The sequence below is a fragment of the Natator depressus genome, chromosome 14 (genome assembly GCF_965152275.1).
Source record: "Natator depressus isolate rNatDep1 chromosome 14, rNatDep2.hap1, whole genome shotgun sequence".
Taxonomy (NCBI): Eukaryota; Metazoa; Chordata; order Testudines; family Cheloniidae; genus Natator; species Natator depressus.
This window is the reverse complement of record NC_134247.1, coordinates 7,327,122-7,343,420: the sequence shown is the minus strand read 5'-3', so window position 1 is coordinate 7,343,420 and position 16,299 is coordinate 7,327,122. Positions and strand designations below refer to the sequence as shown.

General features: G+C 41.4%; 1 protein-coding gene across 1 annotated transcript; it reads left to right on the top strand.

The window, feature by feature from the left end:
- The first annotated feature begins 2,223 nt into the window (after positions 1-2,223).
- APOH (apolipoprotein H) lies at positions 2,224-16,299 on the top strand. Its single transcript, XM_074971060.1, has 8 exons — positions 2,224-2,467; positions 4,976-5,152; positions 5,984-6,080; positions 11,331-11,407; positions 12,534-12,722; positions 13,406-13,585; positions 14,607-14,804; positions 15,778-16,299. Exons 1-8 carry the CDS (start codon positions 2,407-2,409, stop codon positions 15,840-15,842), a joined length of 1,044 nt encoding a protein of 347 aa, XP_074827161.1. The 5' UTR covers positions 2,224-2,406; the 3' UTR covers positions 15,843-16,299.

The window sequence follows — 16,299 nt, the reverse complement described above, 5'->3', positions numbered from 1 at the left end:
TTTAAATGCAAACAGATGCTTTTTAAAAACAAAGGCTAAACTGTTTAAGAACGGACATTGGTTAGAGTGTGTGTATAGACGCAGCCCAGCTCCGCACAACATCACACCCAAAGATACTCCAGCATGCCATTGATGCCAGACTCCATGCTCCATCTGTCTACTTGTCCTACAGCTGTGACCAGACTACTCTGTATGTGTGAAATACCTTCCCCAAACAGGTGGGCAAAGCGGAGTGTTCAAATCCTGCCTTATACCAGGGGTTCTAAACCTTTTTCTTTCTGAGGCCCCCCCGCCCCAACAGGCTATAAAAACTCCATGGCCCATCTATGCCACAAGAACTGTTTTTCTGCATATAAAAGCCAGGGCCGGCATTAGGGGGTAGCAAGCAGGGCAATTGTCTGTGGCCCCATGCTCCCCCACACAAAGTGAGTCAGGCTGCTGCTAGGGATGAGGAGTTTTCTTAGATTAGAAATGCCAACACGTGAAAGAGATTATTATTATTGTTTTTTGTTTATTATTGTGTTATTTCGGTTGCACTTGAAAAGTTTCCACCAGCCGAAGAGAGGTTGCCTCAAGAGAGAACTAGCTAAAACTTCTACACCAGAAGTTTATTGAGCTTGCTCCTCACCTGGTGTAAATCAGTGTAGCTCTGGAGTCACTGATCCTCTGCTCCACAATCAGAGGAGCGACCGTGATTTACACCTGCTGAGTATTTGGCAATTGATATGTGATCACTGTATATTGAATAAGTTAGCCCACTCCACCACCACCATTTTAAGATTCTTGTCTTACAGTGTTTGTTCCATTGTGTTCCCATTCTGAGCTACTCTTAGGCCTTTGTGGGGCAGAAGATGGTTATTGCACAGGAAAGGAAGAACTATGTTGGCTACTAGCAGTGGTGTCTGGCTGGCATGACCACCATATGCAGTAGGATGGTATAACAGGACTCCTGCTTATTTAGCACTCCCTCCTGGCCGGGGGAGCGGGATTGTCTTTGCAGACTCCCAGCTTCTCTTTTTCCTCTCTTCAGGCCCCTTTAAAAACTCAGAGGCTCTCTGGTTAATAGTACCCCTGTCTGGGACTAGTTTAATACCAGAACAAATTTGCAACAAACCAGAGTCCTAAACTGGAGTCCAGCCCAACACAAAAAAATTCCATACTTTGTTCTGGGATTTTCTCTCATTCCCAGGGCTCTTCTTCCATTCCAGTCTGAGTCTCCCAACCACTCCTCCCTGCTTGGGTTCTTATGTCCATTCCCAAACATAGTCAGGGTTTCTTCCCTGTCCCCTGTGAACCACCACTCACCACTTTACTCTCCAAGCTCACTGGTGTTATGGTCCTTCAGGAATCATCCCGTCCCATCTCCTTTCTTCTTTGGCAACCACAGTGTTCACCAGCATCACTACAGCTCCCTGAGCTTCCCCCGTTCATTGCAGCCACCTTCTGTTTTTTATAGAGAATTGCTTGATTCCTCGCAAAGTGGGCTCATTCCAAAATCAGGATTGGCTTAACCCGAGGCTCTCCAGCCCACAGGTCAAGACGTTCTGTTACAGAGGGCTACCCTCTCCCATGCAGAGTAAAAGTCTGAGGGCCAGATTGTCAACCTGTCTGGAGTGGCTCACAACTGTGAGTGCCAGTCTCAGGTCAGACTGTCAGAAAACTAGGAAGACCCCCCTGCCCAACTGGTGATATATTCTGTAATTAGATTTCCCCAAGGCAGTAACAAAAGTGAATTCCTGGATCACTGTACCAGTCTTACCATAGAGTCCTTCATGAGCATTTCACAAGATTTCTTTGATGTGTAATTTAGTTACATGAGTATTTTCCCTGTAAATGTTTCCTATTACATTATGACAGGAATAGAGAAGCAAAAACAATAAAAGTAACATCCCACTAGTTTTATGAAGTTTAAACACCCAAAAGTACGTTTACAATCACTTTGATCTAATACACAAGTGAATTGACCTGAATACTCTCTAGCATGACCTGGTCAGCCAATGTCACACAGATTTTTTTTTTTCAGCCTGTGTAAATCAGCTTCCTCACTGTAGAATGGAGCTACAACAGTTTACACCTGATAAGGAACTGGCCCTGAAAGGTTTGGAGATGACTTAGTTGGTGCCTACTTTCTTGAAAACACAAATTCAAGAGGACACAATCCAGGGGAACCATCAGGCAGAGATGAGTGACCTTCAGACTCGATCACTATCTGAATTCCTGTAACACATGAACAACTAGCAGGAGAGGAACATGTCTGCCTGTATTGCCAGCAATCTTCTATCTTCTATTTACTAGATCAGAGTAAACATGAAGAGTTAATATTTACAAACCTTGTGGTTGTCTGCTTTGTTTAAGAGAAGAAACAGTTAGTTTAGAGTCATTTTGGAGGCTTGTGAACTAGCAGCAATGCCCACTGTGCTGTTCTTGTGGATCGTTACTCTAGCACACGGTGCTCTTGCAGAACATGGTAAGTATCTTTGACTTTTGCATAGCAAATAATGTTCTGTGTTGTAGATAGACGGTGAGGATGGGAGCACCTTGGTGGTGAGGGGGGTTTTGCGGAATCTCTGGGTGTTCTCAAGCAGTTGGAAAAGTCTGGCCAAAATATTAGTTTTCAAGAAAAATGCTATCACCTTGTACTGCTTCTGTAGGCTGAGCGTATGGCATTGCACATATTAGGGGCTCCTTGTATTTCTCTGTTCCCCCGACTCCCCAGCTTCCTGTGTGCCATCCTACCATCATTCTCTATTTCAGGGACTCCCTGCAACCGTCCCACTCCCCACTTCTCTGTGTCCTCATAGCATCCCTCCACCCCCATACCAGGATCTTCCATTCTCCTCACAACACGCCAGGAGCTCTGTGTATCTCCTATCTCCCACTCCCCAATACCATTGTCCCCTATACTCCCCCTTTCCAGGGGTTTGGTGTGGGCCCCTATTCCTTCTTTCCTCCGCATACCCCTGCCTTCCCACCATGGCAGGGGTTCTGGGTGGGCCCCCCATTTCACCTTCTGCCACGTGTCAGGGGCACTGTATGTCCCATCTGTTGTGTTAATTTAGACAGAATAAAGGGCCTAAAGAGTTAAACATTACAGAGTTTTAGACAAGGTTTAGGGTTTTGTATACAGATACCTCAGCTTGCTTAGTACCATGGCAAACACACCATTAAAAATCTTTTCCTTTTTGTATCTTTAATAAAAGGTTAAAACCATTAAAGCATTTGAAATGTGAAGTATTAAATATGACTTGCATTATAACATCCCTTGTTTCCACTTCCTTTAGACAGAAACCCCCCTTTATCTGAAAGTCTCTTAGATGGTAACTGTCCTATGGGTGGAAAAGAGAAGTTAATTGAGATAGGCTGGAACTGTATGATTGCTGCTGTTAAAGTCTGAGCCCATTTCTCAGAAGATAAAACAAAACCAACCCACACACAAAGGGAGAGAAACGAATAGAGAGGGTAGAAAATGCAGCATCTGTCTCTGGTGTTGGCTCCCACTTGCAACCTCGCTGCTGGAAAAACACTGGCACAGCACATGATCTTATCAGCCACCCTGAGCCCTGACAAACTTGGACAAGCATTCGGGCTCTTTTGGGCATTGCTTTTGGGTGTCTTTTTCGGGTCACAGCTTACAGCAGTTTTACAAAATATGCAGTCTTGGCCAGCAAAACCAGACTTTCATTAGAAGGAAAAAGGCGAGAGCTAGGAAACTGAAGAAATAATGTGGGGAAGGAAAAGCCGAACAAGAGTGGGTGTGAGAGACAAGGAAAGAACACACAAGGGGGTGAGACAAGGACAAGACCACACAAAGGTGTTTGTGTGACAGACAGACAGGCAGACACACACACACACACACATACAAACAAAGTCTCACATCCCAGGTGGTGGTTGGGATTCAGCTGGTTGAGGTGGCAATGTCATCTGTGTTCCTTTCTCTGGCCGTGTCTGGTCAGGACCTCTTTCAGGTTCAGGATGAAAAAAGGGACTGGGTTCCAGAAGATGGTGGGGGTGGCAACCATGATGGTGAAACTTGCGCCTGTAGCCAATTTTTCTCTCCAAAGTGTTTTCTTTGTACGACTCTTAAAAATGACGGGGAGGAATAGTCCAGCCTCTTATTATTTTGTCCACCGATTAGGTCTAATACCCGACACACCAATTTTGGTTCTTTGATTTCTGGTTCCACACTTTTCCTGTTTCAAGGCCTGTGTTAAGATCATGCCTGGTAGTTATATCAGGAGATCTTTTTGTTCGGACTAATTCAGTCTGTCTCTTTTTTGCGTCTTTTCCTATCAACATTTGTTGTAGGTTATTGTGACATTTTATGAACTTTCACTTGCTTTTCACAGTTGAGCTCACAATTAGGGTAAATTTGTATGCCCAACAACTCCCCCATACAATTGTCGCCCTTTTTCCTTCCGTGGCAGGAGTTCTGGGTGAGCCCCCCTTCCCAGGGTCCTCCATTCTTCCTGCCCAGGCCAGGGGTTCTGTGTGCACCCAGGGCCGGCTCCAGGCACCAGCGTTCCAAGCAGGTGCTTGGGGGGCAGTTCCAAAGGGGTGGCAAATCGGCGGCGGCTTCTCCCCTTTGGGGCTGCGGCGGCAGTTTTTTTCACTGCTTGGGGCGGCCAAAACTGTAGAGCCTGCCCTGTGTGCACCCCTCTTCCCGCCCCCCAGTTCTTATTTCTTTTCTTTCTGTCTGGGAGATAAATTATTCAGGGTGTTGTCATCTTAAAACTATCTTGGGAGGATCAGCAGAGCGGAGATGGGGGTGTTGTTATTTTGAAAGGTGTCACTGGGTGCCATCACGTGGTTCTTTGATCTATGAACAGTTACAGAAAGACAACTGGAGAAATGCCTTTGAGCTGAGTAGAAGACCTCTGTGCTTGAGTTTTCTGAATTGTACAAACAAAAATCCTCTGCCCAGGATTTTATATATATAACTAAAGCCTTTTATTGCAAAGTGCTTCCTTTCTTCCAGTTTGCCCCAAGCCCCGTGAAGTGCCATTTGCTACAATTGATGTAGACAAGAGAATATATGAGAGAGGTGAAGAAATTATGTACACCTGTGATCCTGGTTATAGCCATCAGAGTGGCTCAAGGAAGTATACTTGCCCTTGGTCTGGTAAATGGCCTATCAATACAATGAGATGTATACGTAAGTAAATCATAAATACTTAAATACATAAATATAACCTAGATATTATATTCTGCTGCTGATAGACAGTGCATTGGTTTGACAGGCTTTTTTATGGTTCATGTGATATATCTAGCTACAAAGCTGTGATGCCTTTATTTTCTGTGTTCTTGCCTTTACATTCTAAGAACTGAGCGCAAAGTTGAGTTCTTAGACTATAAAGTAAGCAGCCATTTTGTTCTCGGGGTTGCTGCTGTTAGATAGGAGTTGCACACTTCACTCTCTATTGAGAGCTTTACTTTTGTTGTTTCTTGTTGTTGATTCCCTTAATCCAAAATAAAAGGTGTTTAGATTGAAATTATGTAGAGTTGTTCTTTATACATTGAAAACTGTAACTATTTATGATATTTATAACCAAAATTTAAACTCAGCTGTTTCATCCTTAAAATTGGAACGTTCATTTATTCTATTGTTTTAAAGCGTGTGAGTAAAATATTGATGGTTTTGACTTTAATGACATCTACAGAAATATATTTTTGTTTACAAAATTCCATTATACTTAAATGGACCCTGACAACTTTAATCTTTATTGACTTCAATCACAGACAAGTTATTTATATCACATGCTTTGCATAGCCCTTAATCAATTGTCAGAGCTAATTTAATTACTAAGAACTTTGAAACTATCTTAAATGTGTTTTGATTTCAAATATAAAATGTATAGAGTGATGAAAATGTGTACAAAGAAGTGAAGAAACTGGAATGACACTAGTCATTAAATGCTCTAAATACTGTGACTGCTTTATTTTATATATAATGAAATAATATTATCCTCTCATCTTTAAACAACAGCAAAGAAATGTCCCTATCCTGAACCCATGAGAAATGGAATAGTTCATTTTATAGACTTGAACTATCAAAGTTTGATACACTTTTCATGTGAACCAGGGTAAGTTCTCACTCACCATGCTGTTAAAAATAACTTCAACATAGAAAGGTAATAAACTAGATCCTCTGGTTTTATTAATTGAGAAAAGCTACAGAAATAAAAATGATCCATTTCATATATTATGATGGTGAACATAGGTATTGCTATACTGGATTAGACCAATGATCCACGTAGTTAGGTAGCCTATCATTGAAGCCACTAGCAGAAATTTCAGAGGAAATTGTTAAACACCCATCGTGGACATTGACAGAGTTATTTTGTTATGGAATGTAATAGTATTTAAAATACATAGTAAATAAAATGAACATACTTTTAAAGAACTAAACGAGGAAATTGTTGGACTTTCCCCATAAAGTATTTCTAGAAACACAGTGCCTTGGTTTTATTATTCTCAAAATCCCCAATATTGGTTCCCATAGACATCCATCTTATTCAGCTTTCTTGTTATCTCCAAGTCTGGATAACATAGAGGAGTTATGTGATGGAGAATAATTCCACCTTGCATGCTATATAAGATGATCAGGCTAAACCCAAGCAGCAAGTTTAAGGCAAAGAAAGATCAAAGCTGTGTTTCAAAGTTAAAAGAAAGCTACTGAGAAATGTGGTCTGCATTATTGAAAAATTCAGGCCCCAAAGCAGTCATCATCCGTTCCTTGGAGTCTCCCCAACTCATCCTGACAATCAGTGCACCTTCAGGGATCTCTGCTCATGGGAAGGATAAATAACTCAATTTATAATGCACAAATATAAGCAAAAGCCAGTGAAACTGTAAGCTAGATTGAAAAATTAAAACAAGAAAACTGTGAGCCCCTAATTAATAAGAAATCTGCAATAGCCTTGGAAAACTGAAAAATCAATGAAAGGATTGAGAATAATGGCAAAAAATTTCAGAATGACTGATGCTTCCACCAGAATAACACAGAATGATGTACACGATCACTTAGGGCCCACCTGTTCCCACTGAGTCTGCCCATGGACTTCAATGGATGTTGGACTGGATCATTAAGAACAAATCTTGGTTTTGTTAGTCCATGCTGAAATTCCCCTGGATTTCAATGGGATGAGGATTGTATCTTCCCCCTTAGTGAAACTGGGGAAGATACAATTAGGGGGATGAAGCTAGAGCGGACATTGAGACCCCATGAATTGAGCTGACAAAGAAATAGGGCAGATTTCAGTCCCCATGTTAGTACGATATTCAATTCAAATCAACAAGGTGATCTCCAGACAGCGTCACTCAGACTGAGAATGTGGGAAACAAGGTCATATGGAAATGACTGTGTCAGAGCTTTTGGAGCTGCTAAACAACTGATTAAAAAAATTCTTCACTTGGTAGGTGCCCCAGATAGTCAAGAATTGGTGTGGAGGACAGGTCTCTCTCTCTCTCTCTCTCTCACACACCCTGTTTACCCTTGGCCATAGCTTAGTGGGGGCTTTTGCTACTCCCAAGAGAATGACTCACAGAAATGGAACTAGTCCAAATGGCAGGGCTGATTTCATGCAAAAAAAAATTTCTGTGCCACCTTCTCCCCCTTTTGTAAATCCCCTTCGTACAGCATGAGATGAACTCCTGCATCAGAGACCGCTCCATAACAATCTAGGCTCTTGGGGGTTGACAATATTGCTTCTATGTCTTTCCCTGCACAGTGAATGAAAACTCAAGGTTAACACTAATTTGGTCTCCCAATGCAGCAGTGCAATACACTTTTACCCAGGGTTGGCTGGTTTGAAAAAGTGCTGCCGGTTTTGGAGATTAGAATAAATTCAAAGGAATTGGCTCAGGAAAATACAGAGACAGATGTTTGATAACAGCACGTTGAGCGATACGTAAAATGGTGTTTCAGCGAGAGCTGTTCCCTTGTTTTGAAGTGCTGTCACGTAACATTAAAACATGGAAGAAATCTGTAGAAACAAATCACTTGCGTGAAAAAAAATTGTAGGTAGACAAAGTTTAAAAGAAATATCCTAACAAAATATACCTAACCATGCTTTCAATGTGCAAATGAGCAGTCACCCATCAAGCAACCTGTTGATATATGTAGTTATATGTTGTGACTGCACAGTGGATCCACTCACAATTTTTGTGGATTCAGCTAAGGAGGCTTGCTGACTGTCTGGCTCTAAAATAAACAACACACAAAATAGGCTGTTCAGTGCGTGCTGCATCATTAGTATGTCATCAGCGCACTTTGTATCCAATGTTTTTATTATTTGCATAGCACCTTAGAGTGTGTGCCAGAGGGCAGCTGGCCCCCGAAGGGGTCAGGAGTTGCGCTGACCTCTGAGAGGCTCTGAGAGGCAGTTAATTACACCAGAGGGAAGCACTTTGGTGCGATAAAAGGAAGCTATGCCTGGTGGTGGCTAGCTAGGGGAACAGAGGCTCCTGGGGAGAGGAACAGTTCCCAGAAAGTAGGAGAACATGTCTATGGAGAAGGCTTCTCAGGGGAAGCTGGTGATGGAGGTCACCAGCAAAGAAAACCAAGTAAAAATGCTCCTGGGTGGGAGTGTTTGTGACAAGAAGGGACTATGAATGACAAATCTCAGAGAAACCTGGCTACTTTGAAAGTGTTCACTGGGCAACAAAAGCCCGGGGAAAAGAGGAATTTTATGTTATCCTGGGGAGGGTCAGCCTCTGTGGGAACTTTGATGCAATAGGAGAGACCCTCCCCCAGCTAAAGACAAGAGAGCCCTGACTCCAGAAAAGGGTTCTGGGTCACAAAGGCCTCACAGATAAGGAACCTTGAACATAATTAGCATTGACAGACGAAGGCTGACTCAGCCTCCTCCCTGTCCTGCTACAGATACTGAGGGGGAGGCCTATTTACGTGATGGTTCCGTCTTTGGGGTTGAATAAACTAGACCCCTGAAGGGGTGCTGTTCAATGTACAAGCCTCACTGGCCTTATTAAAACCCTCACTCAGGGAAACTGAGGCAGACACAATGGCAATGCTGCACCAAGTCACCAGAGTGATTTTGGGGTGACGGCCCCCATTACAGTATACTTGACAATGGAAAAAAAACCCCACATGGAAATAAGAGATCCTTCCCTGAACAGCTTAAAGCCTAAAAGTATCAGAAGAAAGAGAAAAGGAGTACTTGTGGCACCTTAGAGACTAACAAATTTATTTGATCATAAGCTTGTGTGTTTCCACTTCATCGGATGTATTCAGTGGAAAAAGAGAGAGAGAGAGAGAGAGAGTCAGAGGGGAGAATAGTGTTGAACAGGTGTCTAAGATCAGTATCCAAATGAAACAAGTTTTGGGGACAGACTTGGAGATGGATAGGACAGTCACTCTTCTGCAGGTGGGAGCAACGTGAGAAAGGCATGAAGCTGAGTGTGGAATGAAACATAAGAGCTGAAAGCTGAGAGGATTCTGTAGAATCTATGCTATAAGAAGGGGGCATAGGAGGAAATGAGAACTAAAATGTGGGCAGGGTGGATGGAGCTCTGCATAGCCGTGTGTGTGTGTGTGTGTGTATTGTGACAGGGTCAGGCCAGATGGCTACCGGAGAGTGATCCTATTGGGATCCAGGAAGTGGGTGGGCAGAAGCCTGCCCACTGCTAAAGGGTCCCCCCCACCCCAGCCTAAGGGGAATGATCGAAGGTAGATATATTAGCCCCAGATTAAGCAGGTCCCTTTTCCCTTAGTAAGATAATGGGCTGTTCCAGAACAATCAGGAAGTTGCTGGAACCAATTAAGGCAGGCTAATTAGGACACCTGGAGCCAATTAAGAAGCTACCAGAATCAATTAGGACAGGCAGGCTAATCAGGGCACCTGGTTTTAAAAAGGACTCACTTCAGTTCGTAAGGTGTGTGCGAGGAGCTGGGAGCAAGAGCGCGCAAGGAGCTGAGAGTGAGAGTGAGTGGGTGTGGGTGTGGGTGTGGGTGTGGGTGTGGGCATGGGCATGGGCATGGGCGTGGGTGTGGGCGTGCCGCTGGAGGAATGAGGAGTACAAATGCTATCTGGCATCAGGAAGAAAGTCCTGTGGTGAGGATAAAGAAGGTGTTGGGAAGAGGCCATGGGAAAGTAGCCTGGGGAGTTGTAGCTGTCACACGACTGTTACTTTGATGGACACACTGTTTCTTGTATCACCATAACACTAGTACAGCATAAAGGTATCACTTCTTTGTAAGGTATCAGTCTAAGACTACAGATACAAAGATATCTGGACAATAGTCAGACAAACATGTGACTCACCTCATTTGTTCATTCCACTGGAATAATTCATTAGCAAATATTTTTCACCTGTGACATTCACGGCTGAAGCACAGCCTGGAATTCATTGCTGTGTGTAAATCAGGGCTTAATTTGTGCCAGGGCTGAGCCCTGGCACCTCTGGGCTTGGCAGTTCATAGCCCCAGCACCTCTGGGCCTGCTGCATCAGTTATGAATGTAAAAAAAAATTCTTGAGCCCTGGCAGCTAATTGCTTGAACCCCGGCACCTCTTTCATTACAAATTAAGCACTGGTGTAAATGATTTCATTCAAATTGCTCCTCTGAGAAACACAGTGTAACAAGCAATAAATAAAGGCAACTCTGACATTCAGTATAATAATGGGATTTGATTGATGGACTTCATTTTGCTAATGATAATTTGCTGATTTCAAGCTGTGTAATATAGAAATGGCAGAAACAGGATGAGCATTTCATTAAAACTCAGAGTAAGTACTTTCACTAATATAATCATGGAAGTCTGGAGATAAGGACATTAGAGGGAATGTTCATGAGAATTAAACTGGGCTAACTGGTGTCTAACTGGTGTCTACCCTGAAGTATCTGATTTTAGACAAACAGAATCAATATACTTGTCATAGATAACTGAGCATTGCTCCCCAGAAACCATTTATTGTACCATCCACTGTATTAATGACAAATCAATATTCTTTACTTGCATGTATACACCGTATTAATCAATTATATAAACCAATTTGTCAAATACTTTATATAGTTGAATGTGGAAGGCATCGGCCTCATATTCGTTTTCTCCTATTGTGAAACCATGCCTTTTGGAAACTTGCAGTGTTAGTATAGAGCCAATTTTTTCAGGTTTTAATCAAAATTCCCATTAAAATCAATGGGTGTTTGAACTAGGGAAGGATTCCAGGATTTGGACCATACGGTGCAGTGCATATCTGCTTGCTAGGTCTCTTTTAGAGAAGTACTAGTCCCTCTTGTAAAGATTATTTCAATTCTGCTACATGCAAATGGTCTCAAAGCTTGCTTATAAATGGGTCTCTTTCTCTTCAGATACATTCTCTATGGAGCAAACACTAGCCAGTGCATGGCGGATGGACAGTGGAGCGGAAAACTACCTGAATGCCAACGTACGTGTCCCATATATAAAAGAAATTCTCTGGGCCTTATTCTTATTTACAGTCAAGACTTCTTTATGTTGTTTTGGCCTTTTAAAGACCCGTAAAGTGGGCATAAATATATTTACATCCACTCCAAGGCTTCTTAGCAGTGCCAGAGCAGTGTAGAGGGACTCAGTGTAAATAAGAATCAGACCTTCTGTCTTTGACATGGAGAGAAATAATGGTGGGATCTTGTTCTTCTTCTTCTTCTTTTTTTTTTTTTTTTTTTGATGTGTGAATTGTAAGAGAAGTGTAGTTTAATAATCTATTTAATAGAATGGGAGTCTGGGACTCCTGAATTCTAATACTAGAGCGGAGATGATGTTGATTCCCTGGGGATTGGGCAGGTCACTTATCCTCTTTGCTTCAGTCTCCTTCTCTCTAAAATTAGGATATTCGGGAAACCCTGCAACTCTGGTGTAGGTGTTGTTTTGCCATAATTGACCCTTCATAGACATAGAACACTTTGATGAGAGAAGTACAAATATGCTGTAATGGTCTATATATTATTATATAATCTGTAAAATTTTACAGCAATCCATGAATTACAAATGTTGATGCCACTAAGCCTTTTAATCTTATTGCTTTGGCAAATATATTTCTCTGTGATGTTGTACATAATTCCATCATGGGCATAGTGCTCGTTCTGTGTGATGTTCCTCAAGGCAGCGGTAACAGCTAGGTCAGTGATTCTCAGACCTCAGTGGTTCAGGAGCCAAATTAGCTATCAGCATTACCCAAAAGAGCCAGCGTAGTGTGAATTCATTGTTTCATATACTATAGTACTATATATTCATATTTAAACAGTATGATGGGAAATATTTAGTGTGTGTGTGTATCTGTGCATGTGTGTGTATATATATTTTTTATTTATTTCTCACAGCAAAATAACTGACCAAGTATTATTATTTTATCAACAACAATTGGTTAATAACCTAGACTGGTTAATAATTAAATCACACAGTGTTTTAATATGTGCTGCAAAGAGCTGCAGGAGGCACATTAAAGAGCCACTTACAGCTCTGGAGATTCAGTCTGAGTATCACTGAGCTAGATTTATAACATATGTGGAATAATGATGCTCTGTTTTTTCCAGCTGTGACATGTCCTCCTCCCTCACTTCCTGAATTCGGAGTTATTTCTTACCATAAGCTAACGCCTGGAAATGAGTCTGTCTTCCAAGATATTATCCGTTTTGAATGCTTACCATCTTTTGCGTTGTTTGGAAATGAAACCGCTACTTGTATGGCCAATGGGAACTGGAGTGATATCCCAGAATGCAGGTGTAAGTAAATATATTATCACTAATTTACTTTATTATTATTATTTTATTATTTTAAAAGCTTCTTAGAATAACATGTATGAAATAGCATGAACAATAATTTTTTTAAAATGGGCTATCTTAAAAAGATACCAACCTGTTAACTCATACATTGGATAGACTAAAATTCACCCTATTCTGAAAAGCAGAATCGTGAATGAAAGCAGAGTGCTGATAATGATGTCAAGATGGCACATTTTGTAGAACAAAACGCTGCTCCAAGGTAACTATAACTTATGATGTTAAGTTTATGCAAATCAAGAGCAACTTCCACTGGTATGAAAGCAAAATCTGGCTCATGAACATATTGCACTAACCAAGCAGTAGCAGTGAACTATTTCATCAATTTAAGAAATAAAGGACTAGACTGTCAGTTAGTAACTCCAGCTGGTAACCCCATTCGCATAACTCCATTGACTTCAGTGGACCTGTGCCAAATTCCACTATTTTAGGATCTGATCCATAGATTATAATGAAAATATTTCCAAACAAAATAATATTTTTTCTTTCCAACATTTTCACCTTCTCTCATGGTATATCTGTGTGAAAGAGGAACCAAAGAAAGTTTCAAGGTTACCATGTTTTCCACACTATACAATATGTCTTAAACTTCTACAACTGATGCAGCTTTGTTTTTTCTACAACAGACGTACAATGTCCACATCCAACAGGGATAGAAAATGGATTCGTAAATTTTGCAGTCCGCAGAACCTATCGTTATATGGAGAGCGTCGATTATGGCTGTCAGCCTCATTATGTGCTAGATGGACCAAGGGAATCAAGGTGTGAAAAAACAGGTCGCTGGTCCATCAAGCCAACATGTAAAGGTATGAATATATATATACTCTGTATTAAAAACCATCTATTGACCTGTATTGTGTTAAAAGTGTAGCTGTCCATCATGGGAGATGTCTTTGTTTTGAGATGGGCCACTGTTACAAGGCAGAAATTCAAACGTTTCAAACTGGGGTCTGTAATAAAACATGAAATGATTATCTGCTTCAAAATCTGACCTCGTGTAAGAGGATACAACTGAATTGACTTCAGTGATCATGCACCTATTTCCACTACATCTGAATTCTCTCTTTTCCCTCATCTTTCTCATAACTGAATGAAAACATTGTACTCTGGTCAGGCCTACGTTAGAAACTTTTGCTGGTGTTGCACTGTTGCTTAGGAGCACTTCCCCCTCCCCCACCACCTTTTTTAAAGAAACATTTTTATACCGGCAAAAACCTCAATGTAAAAGCTATACCACCAAAAGCATGTTTTATGGTGGAGTAAACTGTACCTGCATTAGAAGGGTTTGCCAGTATAATTACACCAGTAAACCTTTTCTAGTGTAGACCTGGCCTCACTAGTGTACCCCATTTACTGTGATCAGAAGTAACATTTTCTGTGATTATGTCACTTAATTTGTTTTCCATCAATATTTAGACTATTTGAAACATATTCACACTTTTAAATTATGAAAAGGGTCAAAGATGCCTTTTATTTGGATGTTCCGAAGAAAAGAGACACTCACAACTGACCTATGGAAACCAGGCAATTAACCACATTTATCAAGAACACGTATTCATCTAAACCAGCATACTGCAATAAGTCAGAGGGCGGGATTTTCAAAAACACCTAAGCATGCTTCAAAGTCACTTAGCCCACTATCGAATATCCCACACAGGGTCTGAACTCCACCTAGCTAGGCAAGTGGACAGACCTGCATGGGCCACATGGTGGTGGTTTACCTCCAAATGTTATTTTTGTATCTTCTTCAAAAGACCTGGCCCATTCAGTTTTTAAATAGAGCTCTTATTATTCAGAAGTACCACTTACAAATTAATTGTTTTTCAGCACCGTGTAAAATACCAGTTAACAAAGCCACAGTGTTATACAATGGCCGGAAGATAAAAGTTCAGCAAGACCTCAAGGAAGGAATACAGCATTCTGAAACTATTCTCTTTTTCTGCAAAAATAAAGAGGAAAAGTGTGGCTATACCATACCCACTCAGTGTATAAATGGCCAACTCACAGTCCCTTCCTGTTTCAAAGGTATGAACCAGGCTAATTGCACAAGAGCTTCCAGCTTGGGAGAGTGATAAGACCTTGATGATATGGGTGGTGTTTTCACTTGAGGGCTAAAGCATTTTGACTTGGAGAAGAGTAGTGGAAGGTTTCAGTGGGAGAAGTGGTCCCAGCTATGGAGAGTATGCCCAGCAAAAGTCTTCTATGTCAGAGAAGTGCTCTGTGGCAGCTTTGTCTGTAGCAGGGCTGTCTAGGTTTTGCGTGGGATAAAAAACTGACAGGGCCATGGCCAGTGAATCTGTGACTTCATGAGTCGACTGGTCAAAACTCTCCATGGAGGAGGATTGTAGGGACCATCTTTATGGCTTTGAGACCCTGGAACATTGTATTCATTCCTGGGAAGAATGCCATCCTTGCAGTCACTTACGCTGGATCTATTTATTCAGGATTTGCATGGAACTGTGGGGAGGAGGGATCATGGGCTGGTAACCCAGTTATGAATTTTTGACATCAGGATCACAAAGTGATTGATGGCTTCACTGTAGAATCGAGGCTGCAGAAGCTGAGCTGCAAATGCAAAATGTTTCAAACAGAAATAGTTTGAAAGATTCTGGCTGCTAACTTTATTAGCAGTCAGGGAAATATGGCAGTTTGGTGGCAAGAGGAAGTGCTTTGTGTTTAAGTTATTCTTGTATTAAATTTCCCCCCACAAAAAGTTCCTCTTTAAAGCTTCATGTCATTTGAAAATGTGGGGAGAGAGAGAACCCCACCATATGCTCAGTGTGGAAATGCCTGCTCTCATATTTTGCATGGCTTGCATTAGCAACAGATGATGGATGCAGCTGTTGCTGAAACGGGCCCTCGAAAGGTATCTTTCTATGGCTCCAATAAAGTACTTCTAAAATTTACTACATAGTATGCCTCAGGTTTGTAACTTATTTCAGTTGTTTATATATTTTAAAGAATCTCATCTAGATTTGTAACTTCATGTTTTTGACAGAAATTGGTCGTTTTGAATCTCTTTGGAAAACGGATCCAGCAGATTTGACACCATGTGATGCCTGAAGTGAATTCAAAACAACAACATAGTTCTGTTAACTAAATGGTAACTAAACAAAATTGTAAAAGTGGAAAGGAGGTCCCAAGGAGTTTATTCCTCCCTGCCCCTACAAACAGTATACTCTCATTGCCAGTCTATTTCACAGTCTAAGATAAAATGTTGTTACAAATTCTCTCCTGATATATAGCTGATGTGTTCCCTTGCTCACTTTCCTCTCCCACTTATTTGCAAGTCCCTTTCAGACCGCCTGAAGCAATACCTCTCCTTTGATGTTTATACTCTTTCATGTACTTGTAATTTGTTCTCACATCTCTGGCCATACACCAATGTAGTCACTTTTCAGTAAAGCTGTAGTGGATACTTATTTCTTTTAATATTACCTGGTCATTAGTCAAATTCTCTAGCTCTTTCCTTTTTATCGTTTACAGTCAGTTTTAACTGTATCTACACAGTATTGTACCT

Excerpts from the sequence above, each read along its gene's own strand:
- APOH (XM_074971060.1), top strand. The coding sequence starts at position 2,407 with ATGCCCACTGTGCTGTTCTTGTGGATCGTTACTCTAGCACACGGTGCT. Across the intron at positions 13,586-14,606 it reads CATCAAGCCAACATGTAAAG|CACCGTGTAAAATACCAGTT; the intron begins GTATGAATATAT and ends ATTGTTTTTCAG. Across the intron at positions 14,805-15,777 it reads AGTCCCTTCCTGTTTCAAAG|AAATTGGTCGTTTTGAATCT; the intron begins GTATGAACCAGG and ends TGTTTTTGACAG.